General features: G+C 53.4%; 1 protein-coding gene across 5 annotated transcripts in view; it reads left to right on the forward strand.

Moving 5' to 3' along the window:
* Nucleotides 1-18,627, forward strand: part of ITSN1 (intersectin 1) — a 214,813-nt gene that overhangs the window by 160,961 nt on the left and 35,225 nt on the right. For all 5 annotated transcript variants that reach the window (XM_045785563.2, XM_045785564.2, XM_087861773.1 and 2 more), the window contains one exon: nucleotides 17,188-17,309. In XM_045785563.2, the coding sequence (XP_045641519.1) occupies nucleotides 17,188-17,309 (122 nt within the window). The remainder of the gene's footprint in view (nucleotides 1-17,187; nucleotides 17,310-18,627) is intronic.

An 18,627-nucleotide genomic window follows, 5' to 3' on the forward strand; every position in this document is an offset into this window, starting at 1 on the left:
ACTCACTGCAGAGCAGTTTACCTCAGTTTACCTTAGTCGCATGTGATGACGATGTGGGGCTATTACTTACAGAGATAGAAGCGAACCTTACAAAAATACACAGGGTAGTGGGTCCTTTCGTGGCTTTCCTAGTGACTCAAATTGACGTCCCCCCCACCTTTGCACAGGTGCTTTCAATAGTCTTAAAAGTGTTTTTTAAAAAATATATTTTAGCCTTTTAATAAAAATCAATAAATTACTCCTTTGCTATTTCGGTTTTGCAAAAAGACCCACTATCAAGGAATGCTGCATGTGCTATTAAAAAAATGTTCCAAATGTCCATAAATCTGAGACTTGATGTATTTTTTTTTTCATTTTGTCCAGTGTTATCAACTAAATTGTGTAGTTTGGGTGTCCCCCCCTGCAGTAGACATACAGAGGAATTCAGTAGATCTGTTTTTAAAGACATGTAGAACGACCCCAATTAAACAAGGTGTTTGTGCTTGTTTGCGTCTATCAGATGTACCTTGCTGAGCATGTAATAATACATCCTGTACATAAGAAGTTCGCTCTTTCCACGGCAGAAGCCACTACCTTGTACGATGCTCTAATCATACGGCGTTAATTTGATTTTGCACAGTGACCCTGTAGCCCCATGAGAAAGCACCTGTGTTTTTGTTCGGTCTCAGATTTATCTGGTTGAGTTGGTGTTTTCTGTTTTGGGTTTTTAACTTGGCGTGTTTTCATACCAGAAAAGCAGTAGACGACACCATTGAGGTTGTTACAATCCACAACACCCACAATCTCGTCTCAGTCTCTGTCATGTGACGTTTTTATTCCCGTTCCTTTTCACGGAATGACCTATTTCGAACAAGTAATTTTCTTGACAAGAAAGAATGTATAGAAGCCTCCCTGCAATTAATTTCCAATGTTTACATTTTTTAACTAGACTGTGGGATTTCTGCAGATTAATACGAAACGGAGCTCCTGGTCTGTGTCTGTGTTTGATGTGTTGTAGCCGTGTGTGTCTTTTTTAAACACTAGTTGGAAGCTCTCAATAAACGTGCCCATTTGCCGACAGCACAGGAGACCGGGTAGGGGAAGCCTCGAGCACAGTCTCCCAGTTTCCACTAATGCCTCTGTAACCTGCAGTTACCTTCTGTTTTTACATCTCCCTTGGGAGCAGCTGTCTGTGCTGGCAAGTGTGTGAGGCCCTCCTCCAGTCCCGTGTGCAGGGGTGAGGGCTGCTCCTCGTTTCCTCGCCCTTCAGTATTTTCATGGATATGAATGTAAGATATATAAATATATAAACCTGCGGCTTTTACAACTGTAATACACCCTTTTGAATTAGTTCCGTGTATAGATAATTAAATTCTTCATGTAAAAGTTAGACGGAAATGTCTCTGTGTTTTGATGTTGGAACCTGCCGGTGGTGATGGGGGGACCAGGCAGACTAGATGTCAGCAGGGGGCCAGCGGGCCGCGTGTCCCTTAGGACGCTCGGGCTTTGAGACACAGAGCCCGTCCGCTCCTCACCGAGTCTTCTCTGAACGGCCCTCCCTCTCACCTTGCTGCCCACCCCTCCCCAGTCAAGGAGTAGAGGATTACCCCTTACAAGACGGGTTTTGAAGACTAGAACGGCCACTCAGCGGAGTGGTTAACTGTCTCCTCGGGCTTTCAGTATGCGTCATTGATCCATTGACAGGTGCGTGAGTGGACTCAGGGCATAAAACATTTTTCTGAAAATGGATCGTACTCAGGGTCTGTTGAACATCCGACAGCACATGTGGGTGGAGATGGGAACCTTCACGCCCTCCATACCGCTGTCGCCGTCCGTTTCTGCCTCACACACGCCAGTCTCGTCGCCTTTGCAGAAATAACCAGGGTGCACGTCGACGAAACTCTTTGCGATGAGTCCCACCGTGAGCTTTGCTTACCCATCCTCCTCAGCCATTCAGTTGAAGAGTGACTTCCTTCTTCAGTTCAGCAAATATTTGGGGGGAGGTGCCCCACTGGGTTCTCAGTAGAGACAGGGTCCCTGTCCTCTTGGAGTCCGTGTTCTAACAAGGAGAAACCCAACTACTGCAGGCCACGTACACATTGGTGGGGTGAGTGTGGTCAGGTGCTAAGTTCTTTGCCAGAGGAATGGACGCAAATCACCCCTGAGCAGGACACCCAGAGCAGATGGGGCAGGGAGGGCGGCAGCAGGGACTGGGGCAGAGAAGCCTTCCGGGAGGAAGTGATACTTAAGCTGAGACCTAAAAGCAGTAGGGGCCAGATGCAGCCGGGAAGAGAAGTGGCTGTTCTGGGTACAGATGTCAGGACTTTGATGCAAAGGTCAAAAAGGTGGGTGGAGAAATCTCCAACCATCCCCCCCCCACTCGTGGAGCAAGGATCACGGCAGCGAGCCCCATCTTTTGCCCAGGACCCCTTCGCCCATATAAGCCAATGTTTCTTCTCCAGCTTTGAGTTTGGCTAGAAGTGACCCATTGTCAAGGTGGGTAATGCTGCTCACACCGTGAACTCTCTCCACAGGACCCTCTCCGTCGATCGTTCTGTAGGCTTCCTTCTGCCTTGCGAAGCTGACACACGTTGTTCCCTAAGACACTGCTCTTTCCCCACCCAAACCATACAGTTTGTATTTGATTGGAGAGTATCCGTGTGACCCAGTGCTTTGCAACCAGGGGGAGTGCTGCTGGCATCTAGTGGATGGAGGCTGGGGACGCGGTTAACTGTGCTACGATGCGTGGTGTCACCCCCCCCCCCCGACACCAGAGGCTTATCTGGCCCCAGATGTCACCAGTACCGAGGTTGAGAAACCCTGGTCCCACCCACTGGCCATTGCGTATTTGTTCGGTAACTACTGTTGAGTAAATGTAATCATTTAATAAGTTCATGCTCTGTATTTGTAGCATAAAAAGTATCCCAGAATCTTAGTTCTATATTTTAGACTTGATCTTATTCTTCTTGGCTATTCCCCAAACCGTGCAATTTGGTCTAAAGTACTTCAGTCCTGTTCTCAGAGAATCTGGTTAACAAAAAGTTGGATAAAAGAGAGGGAAGGCATCTTTTAATTAAATTAGCGAAGTCATGCCGGGGATCTTCTTTGGCCCCAGAGTTTAAAGATGGCAGATTTTGTGTGTGTGTGTGTTGTTTGTTAAACCAAAATAACTGGCCCTTAAATCATTTCATTTCATAATTGGTGTTGATTTGTCATATGAATGAACTTTTGGTGCAGTGGCACGGGCAGGAAGGGGACAAATGAGATCACCTTCCTTTTGCGGCTTTGCGTTGCCCTCCTGAGGCCAGCCGCCTCTCCGCACCGCACAGAGCAGGGCCCAGGGAGCTGCGGGAACAGAGTGGTGGCCGATGGGCCGAAGCCCAGACCGCCTGTGCATGAAAGGGTGTCCAGGAGAAGCTGATCTAAAGCAAGGATTCATTCCTTTGTAAAGTAAAAAAAAATACTGCATCATTACACATACGGTGGAAACTGGTGTCTGCCCTGTTTCTGGAAGGGAATCGGGCAGATCCAGACTCCCAGAGCAGATGGTGACTGGGCTCTCTATGCCTTCATTGATCCCATCTGAAGAAAAAGAAAAAAACAAACATGGTATTACCAGCTCAAGAAAACCCTCTAAATAGTAGATTGAAACATAGGAAATCGCAGTATTCCTGTTTCTCACCCATAAAACAGCAATTCGTGTTCAGTACACTGTACGATCACCTTGGCTTGGAGTGGGTTGGGTTCTCAGAAATGCTGTTTGAATGAGTGGGTTGAGCAATGAACAAGAGGGAAGCACTGGGGTTCCGTTCTCGGTACACCACGTCACCCCCAGAAAGGACACCAGAGTTCATCTGCGGTTTCCTTCCCTTTAGCTGTGAGCGTCCCAAAAGGTGTCCTTGCAAGGGGGCTGCCCCTGGGGTCTTGCTCATCTGGTCTAGGAAGGTGGCTAAGGACCTGGGATACCAGGGTGTGGCGACCTTCGTCCCGGCCAGGTCTACCCCCGAAATGGGGTGGGGGGTGGCATCCACCCAGATGACAGCTGCGAACGGGCCTACCCGATCACAGCCCTGCTTCCTGGCCAGTTGAAAATTATTTCCGAGAGTGAATATTCATTTTTTTTTCTTCTAGCAAAATTCGTTAATCCTATTTATTCTTTTTAGTTCCAAAAATACCCAAGAGAATTTTTACGGAAACTACATTGACTGCCAGCAGTCCTAAAATGCACAGAGAAAGGGAAAAAAAGCGTCTTCTTCGAAATGTCTGATGTTTTGGATCTGGTGGGATAGGGGAACATAGTAAGGTCAAAGTTCATGGTAGCTTTATGTGACTATTTCACATCAACCAGAGTGCTCTTGGGCCTTTCTTTAAGGAAACTCCACTCATGAAAAACCAGATTTCCAGACTGTTTCCTGGGGTGTAGCTATTCCTTTACCTCTCAGGAGAAAGTTTGATCCTTTAAATTAAATACTCCCCCGGCATTTTTAATTGATAGGATTTGAATCACAAAAATATATATAAAGGTTTTGTTTGTAAAAAGTGAGGATCAGCTGTAAGACTGTATCAGGGCAAAATGGGGCTAAACACACTCCCTCAGATCGTTATTTTAAGCTGTGCACAGGGTGTGTGTGTGTGTGTGTGTGTGTGTGTGTGTGTGTGTGCTCGCGCGCGCAGAGCTGCTCCCCTGGATTGTTCCTGAAGTCCAGATCTCGGAGAATGGTGGGCCCTCCTGAGGCTCTGGGAGCTACAGTGACGCTCTCGAAGGCGGCTCCCAGACCCCCCCCACCCCCCACCCCCCCCCCACCCCCCGGCTTGTACCGCGTGACCACAGCAGCCCCTCCGAGCCAGCTGCCCGGCGTATCACTGCTGCCGCTGTGGAAAGATGGAGACTAGGTTCCTCTTCCCGCACGTGGTTCGCCCCCCCCGCTGGCAGTGGGGGCTGGTGCTGGATTCCAGCACTTTGTGGCAGCTGCTCGGGGCACAGCCTCCTCCACCTTTCTAGTCCTCCCACCCCGCCAGCAGGGTTTTCCCAAGACACGGCCTTGCCAGAGATGCCCTCGGTGCCAGCCCGAGAGCGGTGGCCACAGCGTCTCCGCTTGCGCTCATGGCCTCTGCCAGAAAAACATGGCGCCAGAGATATCAACACAGCTAATGTACAAGTTCACTGTGATATTTCCTTCCATTTCTCTGAAGACTTTGGAATATTTTCTTTTTCTGTGGGCAGAGAGTGGAGCCGGAGGGGTCAACATAACTGTATCCTCGGCTCTTAGAGACGCTAGGAAGGGATACAGGGTGGTGGTTCAGAGCATGGGTTCAAATCCCAGCTCTGCCCCTTACTAGTTGTGTGATTGTGGGCAAGTCACTTAACCTCTTTGTGCTTCAGGCTCCTCGTGTACATATGGAGGGACAGTCAGAGCCCCAAACAGACAGTAAGCCCCCCACAGATCGTAGCCTTCTGCTCATTCTCACTGGAGAGAAAAGGCATTTGCACCTGGTCCCTGAGCACGAAGGAGTCCATGTTACTGGCTTCCTGCAAGAAATCTAGGCAGTGGAGGGTTGCGTGCATTTGAAGACGTTACGGAAAATGTGGTTTTGCAGATTAGGGATTTCAGAGAGAAGATTGGACGGCTTCCTTACAACCTTCGGACATCTCATTCATTCGTGCACACATCAAAGCCCCTTTCCTCCACCAGTGGGAGGCCCACCTGTGTTGAAGCAAGCAGCTTTATCACCACCTTCCTCACGTTCCCTAAACGCGCCATGCACACGGTCTCATCCGCAGACTCTTGGCAAACGGGAAAAGCTGTCCTGTGTTTCACATGGCTGGCGGCGGGGAGGCCAACGGAGCAAATGGAATGTGCGAGGCTTCTAAATGTCACGCCTGTGGACCGTGCTGGCAGGCCCATGCAGCGCCCCACAGTAAACCTCTCACAGATGCCTTGGGTCGCTGGATCCTTTCTTTCTCATCACTGCCTTCTGGGGCCTTGTGTTCTCTCACCAGCAAAGACTGGAACGTTCAGCCCCAAAACATGCCAGGAGCTCGTTCTTTTGTCCTTTTGTTTGTTTTTAAGCAACCATACAGCTTGGATAAGGGACATGTGTCACAAGGGGGTGCCACCCCAAAACGCCGTCTCCAGAGCAGCCACCCCCCCGCATGCTCGAAGACTGGGATATTAGTTCTCTCCTGCCCCGTCGCGGACGCCCTGAGGGACTGCTCAGGGTCCAGAGCTTTCTGTCTGGGCTGCGCCTGCTCCATGTGCCAGGCCTCCAGCACGCCTCGAACCCTATAATCTGTCGCGGCAGAGGAGGTGAAGCCAGGACACCCCTCTCCTGTGGGGCATGACCTTGTTCGGAGGCCACTGTGGGGAGATCCCACACGTCTGAGTCGTCAGCACGACCCTCCACTGTCATAGTGGAGGGTAGGAACCCTCGTGGTAGGAACCCTCACCCCACCCCGCCCTCAAGAGGCAGAAGTACCCCTGCCCGTCCTCTTCCCCTCTCTCCCCTGCCCCTCCCCTCCACCCTGCTGAGTCAGGGGCCGGAGCAGCTGCTGGGAGACCAGGAGGGACCCAGCCGCCCTGCATCTCCTGGCCACTCCTTGACGGTCGAGGCCAAGGAACATGGAGCCAGGTGACAGGGCTGTGCTCAGGGAAACACGAGCAGACAAGGTGCCTGCTCTCATGGAGCTCGTAGGAGCCAGAGGAAACCACCAGCAGACAGATAGCAGTCATTTCAGCTAGTGCTGGATGGCATGGGCCAGGGTGGGACTGAAGGCCAGGGCCATGGCAGATGGGGTGGCCCGGAAGGCCTCTCTAGAGAAGTGACATGGGGGTGGAGGTCTGCAAAGGTCAGGGAGAAAAGTGTCTTAAGCTTAAGGAATAGCAGGTGCAAAGGCCCTGAGAGTGACTGAGTCTCTTCCCCTCCTGTCAGGACCACTAAGCTGCTAACCGGTCCCTGCTCCAGGCTCCCTGTCTTCCAGCCTCTTCTCCACCCCGTGGGCAGAGAGCTATTTTAAAAATGGAACTGCTCTGCTCACAATCACCCCGGGGTTCCCAGTCCTTGGGTGCTAATGCCTCAAATCTTGTAGTTGGGCTGTAAGGCCCTGCCTGATCTGCCCCCTTCCCATTGCTCAATTTTTAGCGTAGCTCCGTCATCACTTGTTCAAGGAAGCCTTCCCTGGCCGGCGCCTTCCTCTCCGAGTTGCTGATGGAAAACCCATAGATGGCTGCTGTCATCCAAACACTTTCCAGGTTTCTATCACCTGAATATGTGGCAGGTGCAGGGGACATGGGCCTCTAGTTTGCAGGAGGCGACGTTGATGCTTGATGAGGTGAAGCCCCGGGCTGAGCCCCTTACAGAGCTGGTTGCTAGCATCCCGAGCTAACATTCTTTCGGCCACCTTCGAGTAACCATGATGGCTCCCAACAGAGATCCAGTGGCTTTCCAAGTGGCCCTCTTGAAAACTGTCCCCTCTGACCTCCAAACCACTTGGTGGAGATGCCCACTTTCATCACTGGTCCCCACATGCTGGGCCTGTGGTGGGGAGGAGGTGAGCCGTGTGCAGACAGCATGGACGCAGGGCCTTTCCCCACCTTAGAGATCGTGTGACTCAACCTCCCAGAGCCTCATCTCCCCCCTCCCCCAGGGCTCGGGTCCATGGACCCCCCATTGTCCACCCCACACTGCCTGTCTCGTCTTACCCAACTAACACCTCCCCTCCATCACCACCTTGCAGGGTCCTTGGTCACGCTGAAGCCACGAGTGGGTCCCAGCCCGCCCCATCTGCCCCACCTCCGTCCTCCCACCTCTACCCTCCTCCCTTCCCCACCGCCCAGCCCAGCTCCACGACTCACCACGACTCAGCCCTTTGCCGAACTGCTAGTTACTTCTCACATGTGAAGCAGAGTGCGTGGAGGCCGATGCCCAGACACACGGATACTCACCCCTGCGCGAGACTGTGAGATCCCCGGGGACCAGGCCGCACCCCACGAAGACTGACACAGGAACAGCACTAAGGAGTAGCGATGGTAGCTCCCCTTGTAGTTGATTTTTGCGGATGCCCCGTCCCCCCCCACAGCTTCCAAACCAGAGGGCAGGGTCTGCCGTGCACACTTGCGTAGCCCCCGGGGTGCCAAGCCCATGGCGGCCGCTCCGGAGCTGTGACGGACCGGCCCCTTGTCCTGCAGGCTCACACCTTCCTCCCCAATGAGGCTTTGAGGAGAGGACCCATCGGCGTTCAGTCCCCGGGCTGCGTGCGGCTCGAAGGCCTTGCTTGGGGAGGCACCGTGGCTTCCAAGATAAATTCCCACGAGAAGACCCGAGGCCCGGCCGTGAGCTTATCAGTCGTAAGAATTGTCATTCATCGTTCTTGTAAGCGCCCTATGATGTATTGATGCGTGTATCTGGTTTTCTGTCTCCCCCACTAGAATGGAGGCTCCGGGAAAGCAGGGACCCGAGCACATCTATGCAGTTGCTGACAATGAGCAGGAAATGTCCCAGGCGCAGGTGGTCTCTTGTGTTCCACGGGGTCAGTTTGCCAAGTTAGGAGAGACTGCAGGGGACCGGGCTCTTAGAGCCTCGAGAAGAAAGTTCCATTGGGATGAGGAGCCCGCCTGGCCCTCTGGATCTCCAGAGCTGGGTCCCGGGACTGGTCAGCCGAGGGTCCTTTTCAGAGGAGACACAGCCGCCTGGACCCCAGCCTGGCTGCCGCCCGCCCCGCACAGCCCCGGGCACCAAGGACAAGCGCGTCCTCACAGCCGGGTGTGGCAGGAATGCACTGGGAGAGGAACGGGATGGGCCGCCCTTGGGCCCAGTCTTTGAGAAGCTGCTGGTTTCCTTGTGAGTCTCCGTCGCCCGGGACAGCGAGAGCGCAGGCTGTATTCCTGCTAGCAGAAGTCACGTGCCTCTCTGGACTCCGCTGTCCCATCAACACAACAGGGGCACTGAGCAGAGCTACTTTCCGAGCTCTGGTCCGAGCGTGGGGGGTCAGGTGGTGGAGCGTGGCCTCCAGGAACACGGTGGCATCCGGACCCTGGACGGAGGGACGGCATTCCGGGTCACAGCCATCATTTCCCTTTGGACGAGTTGCTCGAGTGACCCGCCTCAGCCGTTGTGACAACTCTCGCGCTACGGGAGCCTGGACAGATCTAGTTTCTGAATCTCGCTCCCTTTTCCCACCAGCTGTCTTGATTTCCGGGCTACCTTCCCTCCGATGCAGTCGTCCTCGCTCTGGGTAGCACGTCGGAGCTGTCTGGAAGCTTCACGGATCACAGACGCCCAGGCCGCACCTGGCCAGGCGGGTCTGTTGGTCCGGGGTCCCGCAGGGGCGCTTGGTTGATAAAAGCCACTCAGGTGACTCCCTGTGCGGCCAGGCTCCAGGGCCACAGCCCCTCACCCCCACTCCGCGCAGCTGCCGCCGTGATCCTTCCAAAACAGCCCGAGCCTCTCCCGGCTCTGCCGCCAAAGACCGAAGTGTCCACGTCTCACTCCGGTGGTCAGACTCCTTGACGGTACTTCCCCACGTGGGCTCAACTGCGTCCCCCACCCCCAGATTGACATGGTGAAGCCCCTTACCCCCAGGACCTCAGAATACGACTGTATTTGGAGACAGACCCTTCATGAGGTCATCAGGGTAAGGTGAGGCTCTTAGGGTGGGCCCCACTCCAATCTGACTGGTGTCCTTACCGAGAAAAGGAGATTTGGACCCAGAGAGTCACCAGGGGACGACTGTGTACTGCGGAAAGGCCATGTGAGGAGAAGATGGCCATGTGTCCGCAAAAGGAGAGAGGCCTCAGAAGAAATCAGCCCTGCGGGTGCCTTGATCTTGGACTTGCCGCCTCCGGAGCTGTGAGACTCCATTTCTCTCGTCTGAGCCCCCCAGTCCCTGGAACGTTGTTACAGCAGCTCTAGCTGAGTACGTCACCTTCCCAGCGAGGCAGGAGGCATGGTGGCCCAGAGCAGTAAGTCCAGGGTAGGACTCCCCCTGCTGTTGTTTAGCCAAGGCTTTGGCAAGTTACTTCTCTGTGCCTCAGTTGCCCTGTCTGTTCAATGGAAGACTAACAGCAGGCCCTACCACACAGGATTGTTGGTGAGGACTCGTGAGTTCCCGCACATGCAGTGCTTGGAAGCGTGGGGCCCGTGGGAGCGTTCAGCGTGACTTTCCTTCGTCCCTGTTACCCCTGCCTCTGCTCCCCCCTCCCTCCCCTGGGTCCGGGGCTCCAGGCACTCTGCTCTGCCTCCCCTTTCCTTGGCCCACTCCCTCTGCTTGGCTCCCTCATGACTTCTTCCCACCCTGACATGTGCCTGATGGAGTCCAAGTCAAATTCCTGCTCCTTTGGAACATATTCCCTGGTCCCTCTCGTCCAAACTACTGCCTCACATTCCAATAAAGATGTGTCTGTTCTTGTAACGCCCCAGTTTGCCTTGTGTACCCAACGGATCTGTTTATGACCGCTGCTAAGGATCCCTGAGATGCTGCGGGATAGCACACATCGAAAGCGGGAGCTCAGGGGGTGGGCGGCCGGCTCAGCCGGTGGAGCGTGCGACTCTTGACCTCGGGGTTGTGAGTTCGAGCCCCCCATGTGGGCGTGGAGATTACTTAAAAGTAAAATCTAAAAAAAGCCAGGACAAAACCAAACAAAAAAGAAAACAAGAAAGCAGGAGCTCAGGAAGGAGGGACTACAAAGGTGCTAACAGAACCGGGGCCAGGAAGGAGCTAACAAGTGCATACTGCAGGGCCTCTGGCGCCGCGTGAGGGATTCCAGCGTCCGCTAGAAAGCCACGAGTGTTATGCCTTTCGTGACAAAGTTACCAATATTCTTATCAATGGCAAATTATGAAAGAACTGAACCCTGAGAGTAATTTGATTTTTGCCAATTCTCAGTCGTCACGAAACTACCTGGCAGCCCACGTAGACCGGAGCCCCCTTCTTGGGAGAACGCTTTATCTGGAAGCCACGTTGGGACTTTTGAAGCTCCTGGGTTACTACCTGGTGTGGCTGAGTGGAAAGCCCCAGAGGGAGCTGCTGAGTCCCCAGGACAGGCTGGACAAGGCGGCCTGGGCTTTGGTGCCATCATGGGCCCTCCCCTACCTCCCCCTACAGGTTTCCATGCGCCCCTCCCCCCAGCTACTCTAGACCCCCATGAAAATCCAGCCTCAGGGACTTCCACTCCGAGGTCTCAGGGGCTGGCAGCTTGCAGTGGTGCCTCTGCAAGGAAGCCGTACTTCGGAAGAGCCGGCATCTGGATGGGATGCTGAGCCTCCAGTAGACCAAGGCTCCCCGAGGACAAGGACCCCGCTCGCCTCATTCATCACCAAGTCCCAGCTCCAGGTAGAGCCGCACGGCGGGAACAGACAAGTTCACAGCTGAGAGAATGGGGTGGGGGGGGGGCGGTCAGACATCAGCTGCAGGTGCGCGACTATGTGCTCTGACCAGAGAGACCTCCTTTATGGCACATCCGCTGTGGCCTTCCTATATGACGAGCCATCCCACGTGTGCCATTCTGTTCAAGGGTTGAAGGCAGCCCAAGTAGCTTCATTTTCCCGGGAAAATACAGTGTAGCCTTGGGGGGTGTGGGCTCACCTGGCAGGAGACACCAGGCTCATGAGGTTCCCGTGTCCTACATTCAGGCCAAGCCTGAAGAAGCCTTCGGGAGAGTTGGGAGCTCCAGCTCCAATGTGTATCCTGGGGAGCGGGGCCACTTAGCCAGAGGATTTGGGTGGGATGTCCCCAGAGACGTTGGTATAGCCTTTCCCTTAAAGATGAAAAACCATTGCCTGAGTTTCCGTATTGCTGAGTGGTACCCAGATTTCTCACGCGGTCCCTCTGGCATTATGACCTTTGTAATGTAATGTGCTTCCCACCTATCCCCTTCCCACTCCCCACCTGGTCTCTATCCCTCATTCCACCTATCCCTTCCCTCTTCCCATCACCTCATCCCCTTCCATTTCCCACCTTATCTCCCAAGTGTCTCTGCGTTTACCTGGAGTGCTGGCCTGACACCCCCAAAATAATGGCCCCATCCTCCCTGATACAGACCCTCCCCCCACCCCCTCCTCCAGGAGCCTTCCTCACTCAGGATGAGGAGCGAAGAGCGTCTACTTCTCTGAGTCCTACGGACTCCAGCATCCTCGCAGCCTACAGGCCCGGGCTCCGTTGCCTGCTATTTTAACTTTAATTTTCATGTCGATTCTCCATCCGGGCTGTGAGTTTCCTTGAGGACAAGGACATGATCTTGCTCATTTCTGTGTCTCTTGGACTTCATAGGAACTTAATAAATATTTATTGACCATCTTATAGTGTATCTTGGCCTGTTCATAATAGGAGCAAAGCCTGCTTATTTGCTTTGCTCAGTGGCCAGCTTGCCGTGGGGGCTGGTTTGGCTTTTTAAAATTATGGACCTTGTTGGGAAAGGAAGTAGAATGGTTGGGGGTATGGAGAGGGGTGATTCTCAGGTTTTACCCTGAGTATTTCTGTATCCTTTGAACTGTTTCCATGAAGCCTGTGTTTATGTATTACTTTTGTAATAAAGCAATTTATTTAGACCATGCTTTTCTGGGGAAGACTTTCCCATATTCTCTCCAGTGCCCCAGACTCAAATCCTTCCAAGGGGGTATCACGGCTCTCTCCATTTTGTAAATGTGTCTAACTACACAAAATTACAAGGGACAGCACATGGATTTGGAATTCTATGTGGGCTCTAATTGGGGATCATTTTTAGCTGCCTGGAGTCACTTGCAATATTATTTCAGCTGTGAGTGGATTATAGTTAGTTATAAGAATCCCTTCATCACGCCGAGATGCCCATGAAAAGTTATTTGCTGTACTTTATCCTCTCATTTTTCACCGGGAAAGGGAGCCAGCAAACCATGTTTATCCTGGTTCCCAAAGGAGAGAAGGACCATATCCCTCCACCCTTAAAGAAAACTCTTTTATTTGAAATGTCTTTTCCATTTACCCTGCTCTGAATAATGGAGTTTTTAAACTCGTTTGTTTTTCTAAATATTAAATTTTCAAAGAAAGGATATTTTTTAGTTCAAAGTGCCTGTTTCAGGTCTGTAATGGTTCTCTTGGTCTGGCATCCACCCACAAGAATTTTTAAAATAGCATCGTACGGGTCAGTTCAGTAGCTAAAAAGACGATTCAAAGCCAACATTGTTGGCTTACAGTGGTGAGACGAATCTCCCCACAAAATCTTTGCTTTTCATTGCGTGCTGGGGCCTGGAGAGGCCAACTGAGCCCTCCTCTGGTCTCCAGGCAGGCTGATAGGTGGACGACGTGGGATGGCATTTGTTGGGACAAGCAGCCCAGAGTCACACAGCTTCTCTGGGCTCCATCGGCTCTGACATGGGTCTGCCGGGTGGATGGATCAGAAGGCCGGGGCTGCCCAGAGTAGGAAGCCATGCGGGCTCCTCTTGCCCCCCACCCTCCCACGTGCAACAGACCTCCAGTGCACCCCAAACTGGCCCCACCACCTGGGATTCTTGGACCTACGGCCTCAGTCCGCCCTAGCCCTGCTGTTGCTGTTGCTTGGCTCTGAGCTTCTTCAAAACCAGACCACGTAAAACTTGAAGACTCAGGAGAACTTCTGAAATCCAAAGCAAGCCGTTTCCTGTTATGTTTCTTCCTGGATCCTCATTTCCGATTCCTCAGTGATTCTAAATGTGCCTGCTGGTCCCTCGCACCACCGGCGCTGCGGCGGGTAGCCCTGGTCCGGTTGTCAGTTTCCAGTAACGCCAGTGTTTCTCAGTGGGGGGCTCCTGCCATCGGGGCAGGCAATTCCCTGTCCTGTATGTTGCAGGGCGTCTAGCAGCCCTGGTCCAGCCCCACCCAATCCCAGCCATCCCCTCCGGTGTCCTTAGGACAACCAAGAATGGCACTCTCAGCCTGGGGGTGGGGGTGAATGCGGTCCCAGCCTCAACTTGGCGGGGGTCAGGACCACCTTCAGCCTGTGGGGGGCGTCAGTACCACCCTCAGCCTGCTGGGTGGGAGGGGTGTCCCACCTTCAGCCTGTGGGGAGAAGTACCACCCCCCGCCGAGGACCCCAAGGTTTTCAGCTGTGTGCTCTGGCGGGCAGGCTTTGCTCCTCTTCCATGGCGAATCCTCAGCACCCACCAGCTAGTGCCCAATTCACCATAGGACCTCAGTCAATATTTGTCGAATGAGTGAATGAGGTTCCCGAACGAGCTTCAGGAGGGCCTGTGAACCTTATAAAATTGTCTGCCAAATGTGTGTGTATGTTGCGTGTGTCGTACACATGGGTTTTCTGGGCTCAGAGTGTACAGCATCCATGATATCTTCCAAGGGAAGCTGTGACCTAAGGGGATGTTCAGAAGACTGAGCCAGCCGGGGTCCAGAGCCTGATGTTTGTATCCCGGCAAACCGCGCTACCCAGGGTTTGTGGGATGAGTCTTAGAACTGCAGCTCTAAACAATATTCGAATATCCCCACAGAAAGGAATGTCCTGAAAATTCGAGGGGAGACTCTGCTCCGTGAGAGCTCATCCAAGTCCCTGCCATGCAAGGACGGCTTTCTGCCCTGTAAGGAGAAATGGCCTCACCCCTGGGCTCCTTGACTCACTCACAGGAAGGTTGGGTGAGAACAGGGCACGCAGGAGATGTTCCCTCCCGAACTGAGGAGTGGTTCCCAGGTGGCTTTGCTCATGAAAGCCAAAGACATTGGCGGCATCACGCTGCTTCCTAGAAGCCAAAGCTCGCACGGTGGCTGGGCAGAGGCTGGCCGCAGGGAACAGAGTGGGCCATCGGGACTTGCTTCCTTCCCGAGAGTTCATGGTTGAAGCAGTTGTTTTAATAAAGCACAGCCAACGCCCCAAGCCACAAAGAACAGCTGGGCCGGGCGGGGGGCTGAGCAGAGGGTCCAGGTTCCAGATTCATTTGCAGACCCGCCCAGTGGCGGATGCTCCACTTGTGGCCCCCTGGAATGACAGCTTGGCCACGCTGTGGTGGCTTTCAGGGAGGTCTTAGACGGATGGGCGTGGAGGGTATTAACATAAGGATGGCTCATCCCTGCTGCTTTCCCAGCATCCATCTGCCTGCCCATCCTGGAATTGTCCTGTTCCAGGAAGAGAAGCTGCGGCATTCTAGAAAGGGCCTTCAGCCAGGGGAGGGGACAAGACTGAGCTGTGGAAGCACCCAGCCTTGGAGTTAATCTCTGGCACAGTAAAACCTTTGCTAAGAAGTCAGTGATATCATTCGCCCCGGAGGGATCATTCTATTTGCAGAAGCTTCCAGCATATTGACTGGGTCATGAGCCCAAATAACTACCGAGGGGGGAGATGGAAACTCTGACAAACCCCTGACGGTCTAGAGCAAGATTCCGAAGTTTTAGTTTGCCTAAAAAAATCATCTGGAGAGCTTGTTGCGTCGGATTCCAGGGCCCCAACTCCAGGTCGTCCATTCCGCAAGAGCCTGGTGATTAGGTTTCTAACGAGGTCCCTGGTGCTGCCCGCCTCCGGGGCTGGTGTGGGGACTCTGAGAACCACGGGCGGCCGGGTTTTCACATCGTGCTCCATCGCGCCCCCTTGTGGGGAGATGGTATGAGAACAGCAAGTGAATGGGACTCCGTGCTCTCACTCCCTCTCATGCCCAGGCCACCTCTCAGTCTATTTGACAAATCTGTTTTTTTGTGATTACACGAAGAACCCCTCATAAAAAGGAGAGGAGAGCCTACTGGCCTGGATAGGGGGGTCCAGGCCTGTATGAGGGGTGCCCCCGAGAACGGAGCTTCCCACCCTTCATCCCAGTGTGCCTGTGTCATGAAGCAGCTTCTGCTGATAACCTGAGAACATTTGATGCAAACAAAACCCGAAATGACCAGCTAGGTGAGCAGAGGCAAGGGCAGGCCCATCTCCTGTGTGTGCCCCCTGTAGGGTCAGCAGAGCCCATTCCCTCGGGCACCTGGGGCCACAGTGGTGCTCATCTGCCTGCCGCTGGAGGGGTTTCCCTGTGTGTCTGCAGGCTTGATGCTCAGCCCTACGGGTGCAGGGCCGCAACCTGGCTCAGAGTTTGCGAGGCGCTGTCCGAATGCACTCCACACCTACCCGCCCTGTCCCCAAGCCCGTGAGGAGCCTCAGCACAGCCACTTCATTCTCCAAAATCCAACCTCAGGATAACCCGAGGCCCTCCTATAGCTTGGCCCCAACAGTAGCAGTTTCTGGGGTACAGCCCAGTTTCTGGTGTCAAAGTGTTGGGTTCGACTCTTGGCTCCCGCCCCCGCCCGGCTGAGGCCTCTTGGGTGAGTCAACCTGTCTGTAAAATGGTGATGATTATAGTATCTCTGTGAGCCTTAAGCACAGCTCCTTGGACAGCGCCTGGCATGGTGTCAGCCCCAGGACATATCGGCCAATTGCTGCTTAGTGTTCTCTCGAACACTAAGTTATTTTAGCAGTTTGGAGGAAGCAGGAGCCTGCCGCCTGTATGAGTTTGCTGGGGCTGCTGTAACAAGTGGCCACAAACTGGGTGGCTTACAACAACGGAAATTTATGTTCTCAGTTTTGGAGAGAAGTCCAAAATCAAGGTGCTGGCAGAGCCCTGTTCCTTGGGAGGATTTAGGGGTGATTTTTTCCCATGTGTTTCTCATAGCTTCTGATGGCTGCCAGCACCCTTGGTGTTCCTTGGCTGGTAGATGCTTCACCCCAGTCCTTGCCTGTGTCGCCACATGGCCTTCTTTCTGTCTGTCTCTGTATGTCTTCTTCTTCTTTTGTAAAGATTTTATTTTATTTTAGAGAGAAAGAGAGCAAGCAGGGGGGAGGGGCAGAAGGAGAGGGAGAGAGAATTTTAAGCAGATTCTGCGCTGAGCACGGAGGCTGAGGTGGGGCTCGATCTCACCACCCTGAGATCATGACCTGAGCCGAAACCAGCTTAACTGACTGAGCCACCCAGGTGCCCCTGGATATCTTCTTATAAGGACACCAGTCATATTGGATTAGGGCCCACCTTAATTGAGTATGACTTTATCCTAATTTGATTATATCTGCAGAAACCCTATTTCCAAATAAGGTCACATTCACAGGTACCGAGGGTAAGGACTTGCATGTGTATTTTTAAGGGACACAATTCAACCCCTACCACTGCCCAGCTAGAGTGAGAGCACAGGGGCCAGCAGGCACGAGGCCCTGGGGCTCTTTACTGCGAAGCTGTATGGTCCTCCCTAGACTTGGACTGAAACATCCCACTGGTTGTGTTTTCCAGGGTGTTCAGACTTACACCTCTTGGATATGTTGACCCCAACCGAGAGAAAGCGACAAGGATACATCCATGAACTCATTGTCACAGAGGAGAACTACGTCAATGACCTCCAGCTGGTCACAGAGGTAACGGCAGTGGTGGGTGCTGGGTGTGCCGGGGGGCACGGGCAGAGGGTGGAGAGGAGGAGGGGCTCTGTGAAGGAGGACAGCACCCTGATTCTCAGCCTGAGAAATTTTCTGACGTGTGGGGAGCATCTGGATGATAAATCACATGGGAGATTCATACCCAAGAGAAGACGGCTCGACTCCCACCCGTGGCCCTCTGAATCATCCCTATAGAGGGACAGAGATGGCTCATGCCAAGGGATGAATGAGTCCGAGAGGAGGTGTATGGAAGGAGACACATGGGCAGGGATTGAGAGTCTAGACTACTCAGAGAAGCAGTGGCTCAGCCACCAACTAGTTGATGCCATAGAGCAGGTCCCATGGTCTCCCGGCCCTCAGGGTTGCCATCTGAAAATGGCCACCAATCTGGCCGATATCTCAAGTTATTCCTAGCGGTCCATATTACCGCTGAGGAAAATCTGTTGCTGAGGATGAAGATGTTTCCCTGCAGGTCCCCTTGCACTCCCTTGTCCTGGATAACACCTCATTTTGTCTCTCCTCCCAAGTAGTTATCAAAAGGCCTGGGCCACTCGGCCTAGAAGGATGGGGAGATGCAGAGTTGGGAACCCCTGCTTTCCAGGAAGCCTTTTGCCCATACTCATGGGAAGCTGCCATATTGGCAGACAGGGGTTTACAGAGCGGGATGTCAGGGTCACTCTACAGTTCGAAAAGTACTGTGATAGTTTTAAAACTCCTTCTCCGCCCCACCTCGCACCACCTAACAGCTGTGCAACCATCTCCTTGGACAGTCTTTACACCCAGGACAGTCACCGCTCAGATGCCCCATGTTGAATGGGTACGGAAGGCAGGATAGGTTACGGGTCCAGGAGGCCACCATTCATGCCTAGGAAGTGTTAGCACTCACTCAAAAAAGGTGCCCCTTCCTCAAGATGCTTGACTGTCACTAAATGTACAATCTCAGAGGTCTAGGATTTGAGTGTTGTCCCCTTAGACGGGGCACTTCTATGCAGTGGTCAGCATATGCCAGGTTCAACGTCGGCTTAGGAGCTCACAAAGAATAGGGCTCCCAGGGAACAGTGTGAGCCCGGCCACGTTTATGTCGACGATAGGCTGTGTCATCTCTAAAGAACCTTCAGAAGCACACCCTGCCTCCAGTGGTAGATAATGACCCCTTTGGAGGCCGGGTCTCCCCATGGTGGGCTGGGCGGAAAGCTGTGATTTACCATGAGTCACCCAACCACACAGAGCTTGGAGCCTGGGCAGGCTCCTTTCTTTCCCACAGCCCGTCCCTATGCCCAGCCCAGCCCAGGCGGAGTGC

This window comes from Ursus americanus, chromosome 4, assembly GCF_024610735.1.
Source record: "Ursus americanus isolate L20-20 chromosome 4, mUrsAme1.1.p, whole genome shotgun sequence".
Classification (NCBI taxonomy): Eukaryota; Metazoa; Chordata; class Mammalia; order Carnivora; family Ursidae; genus Ursus; species Ursus americanus.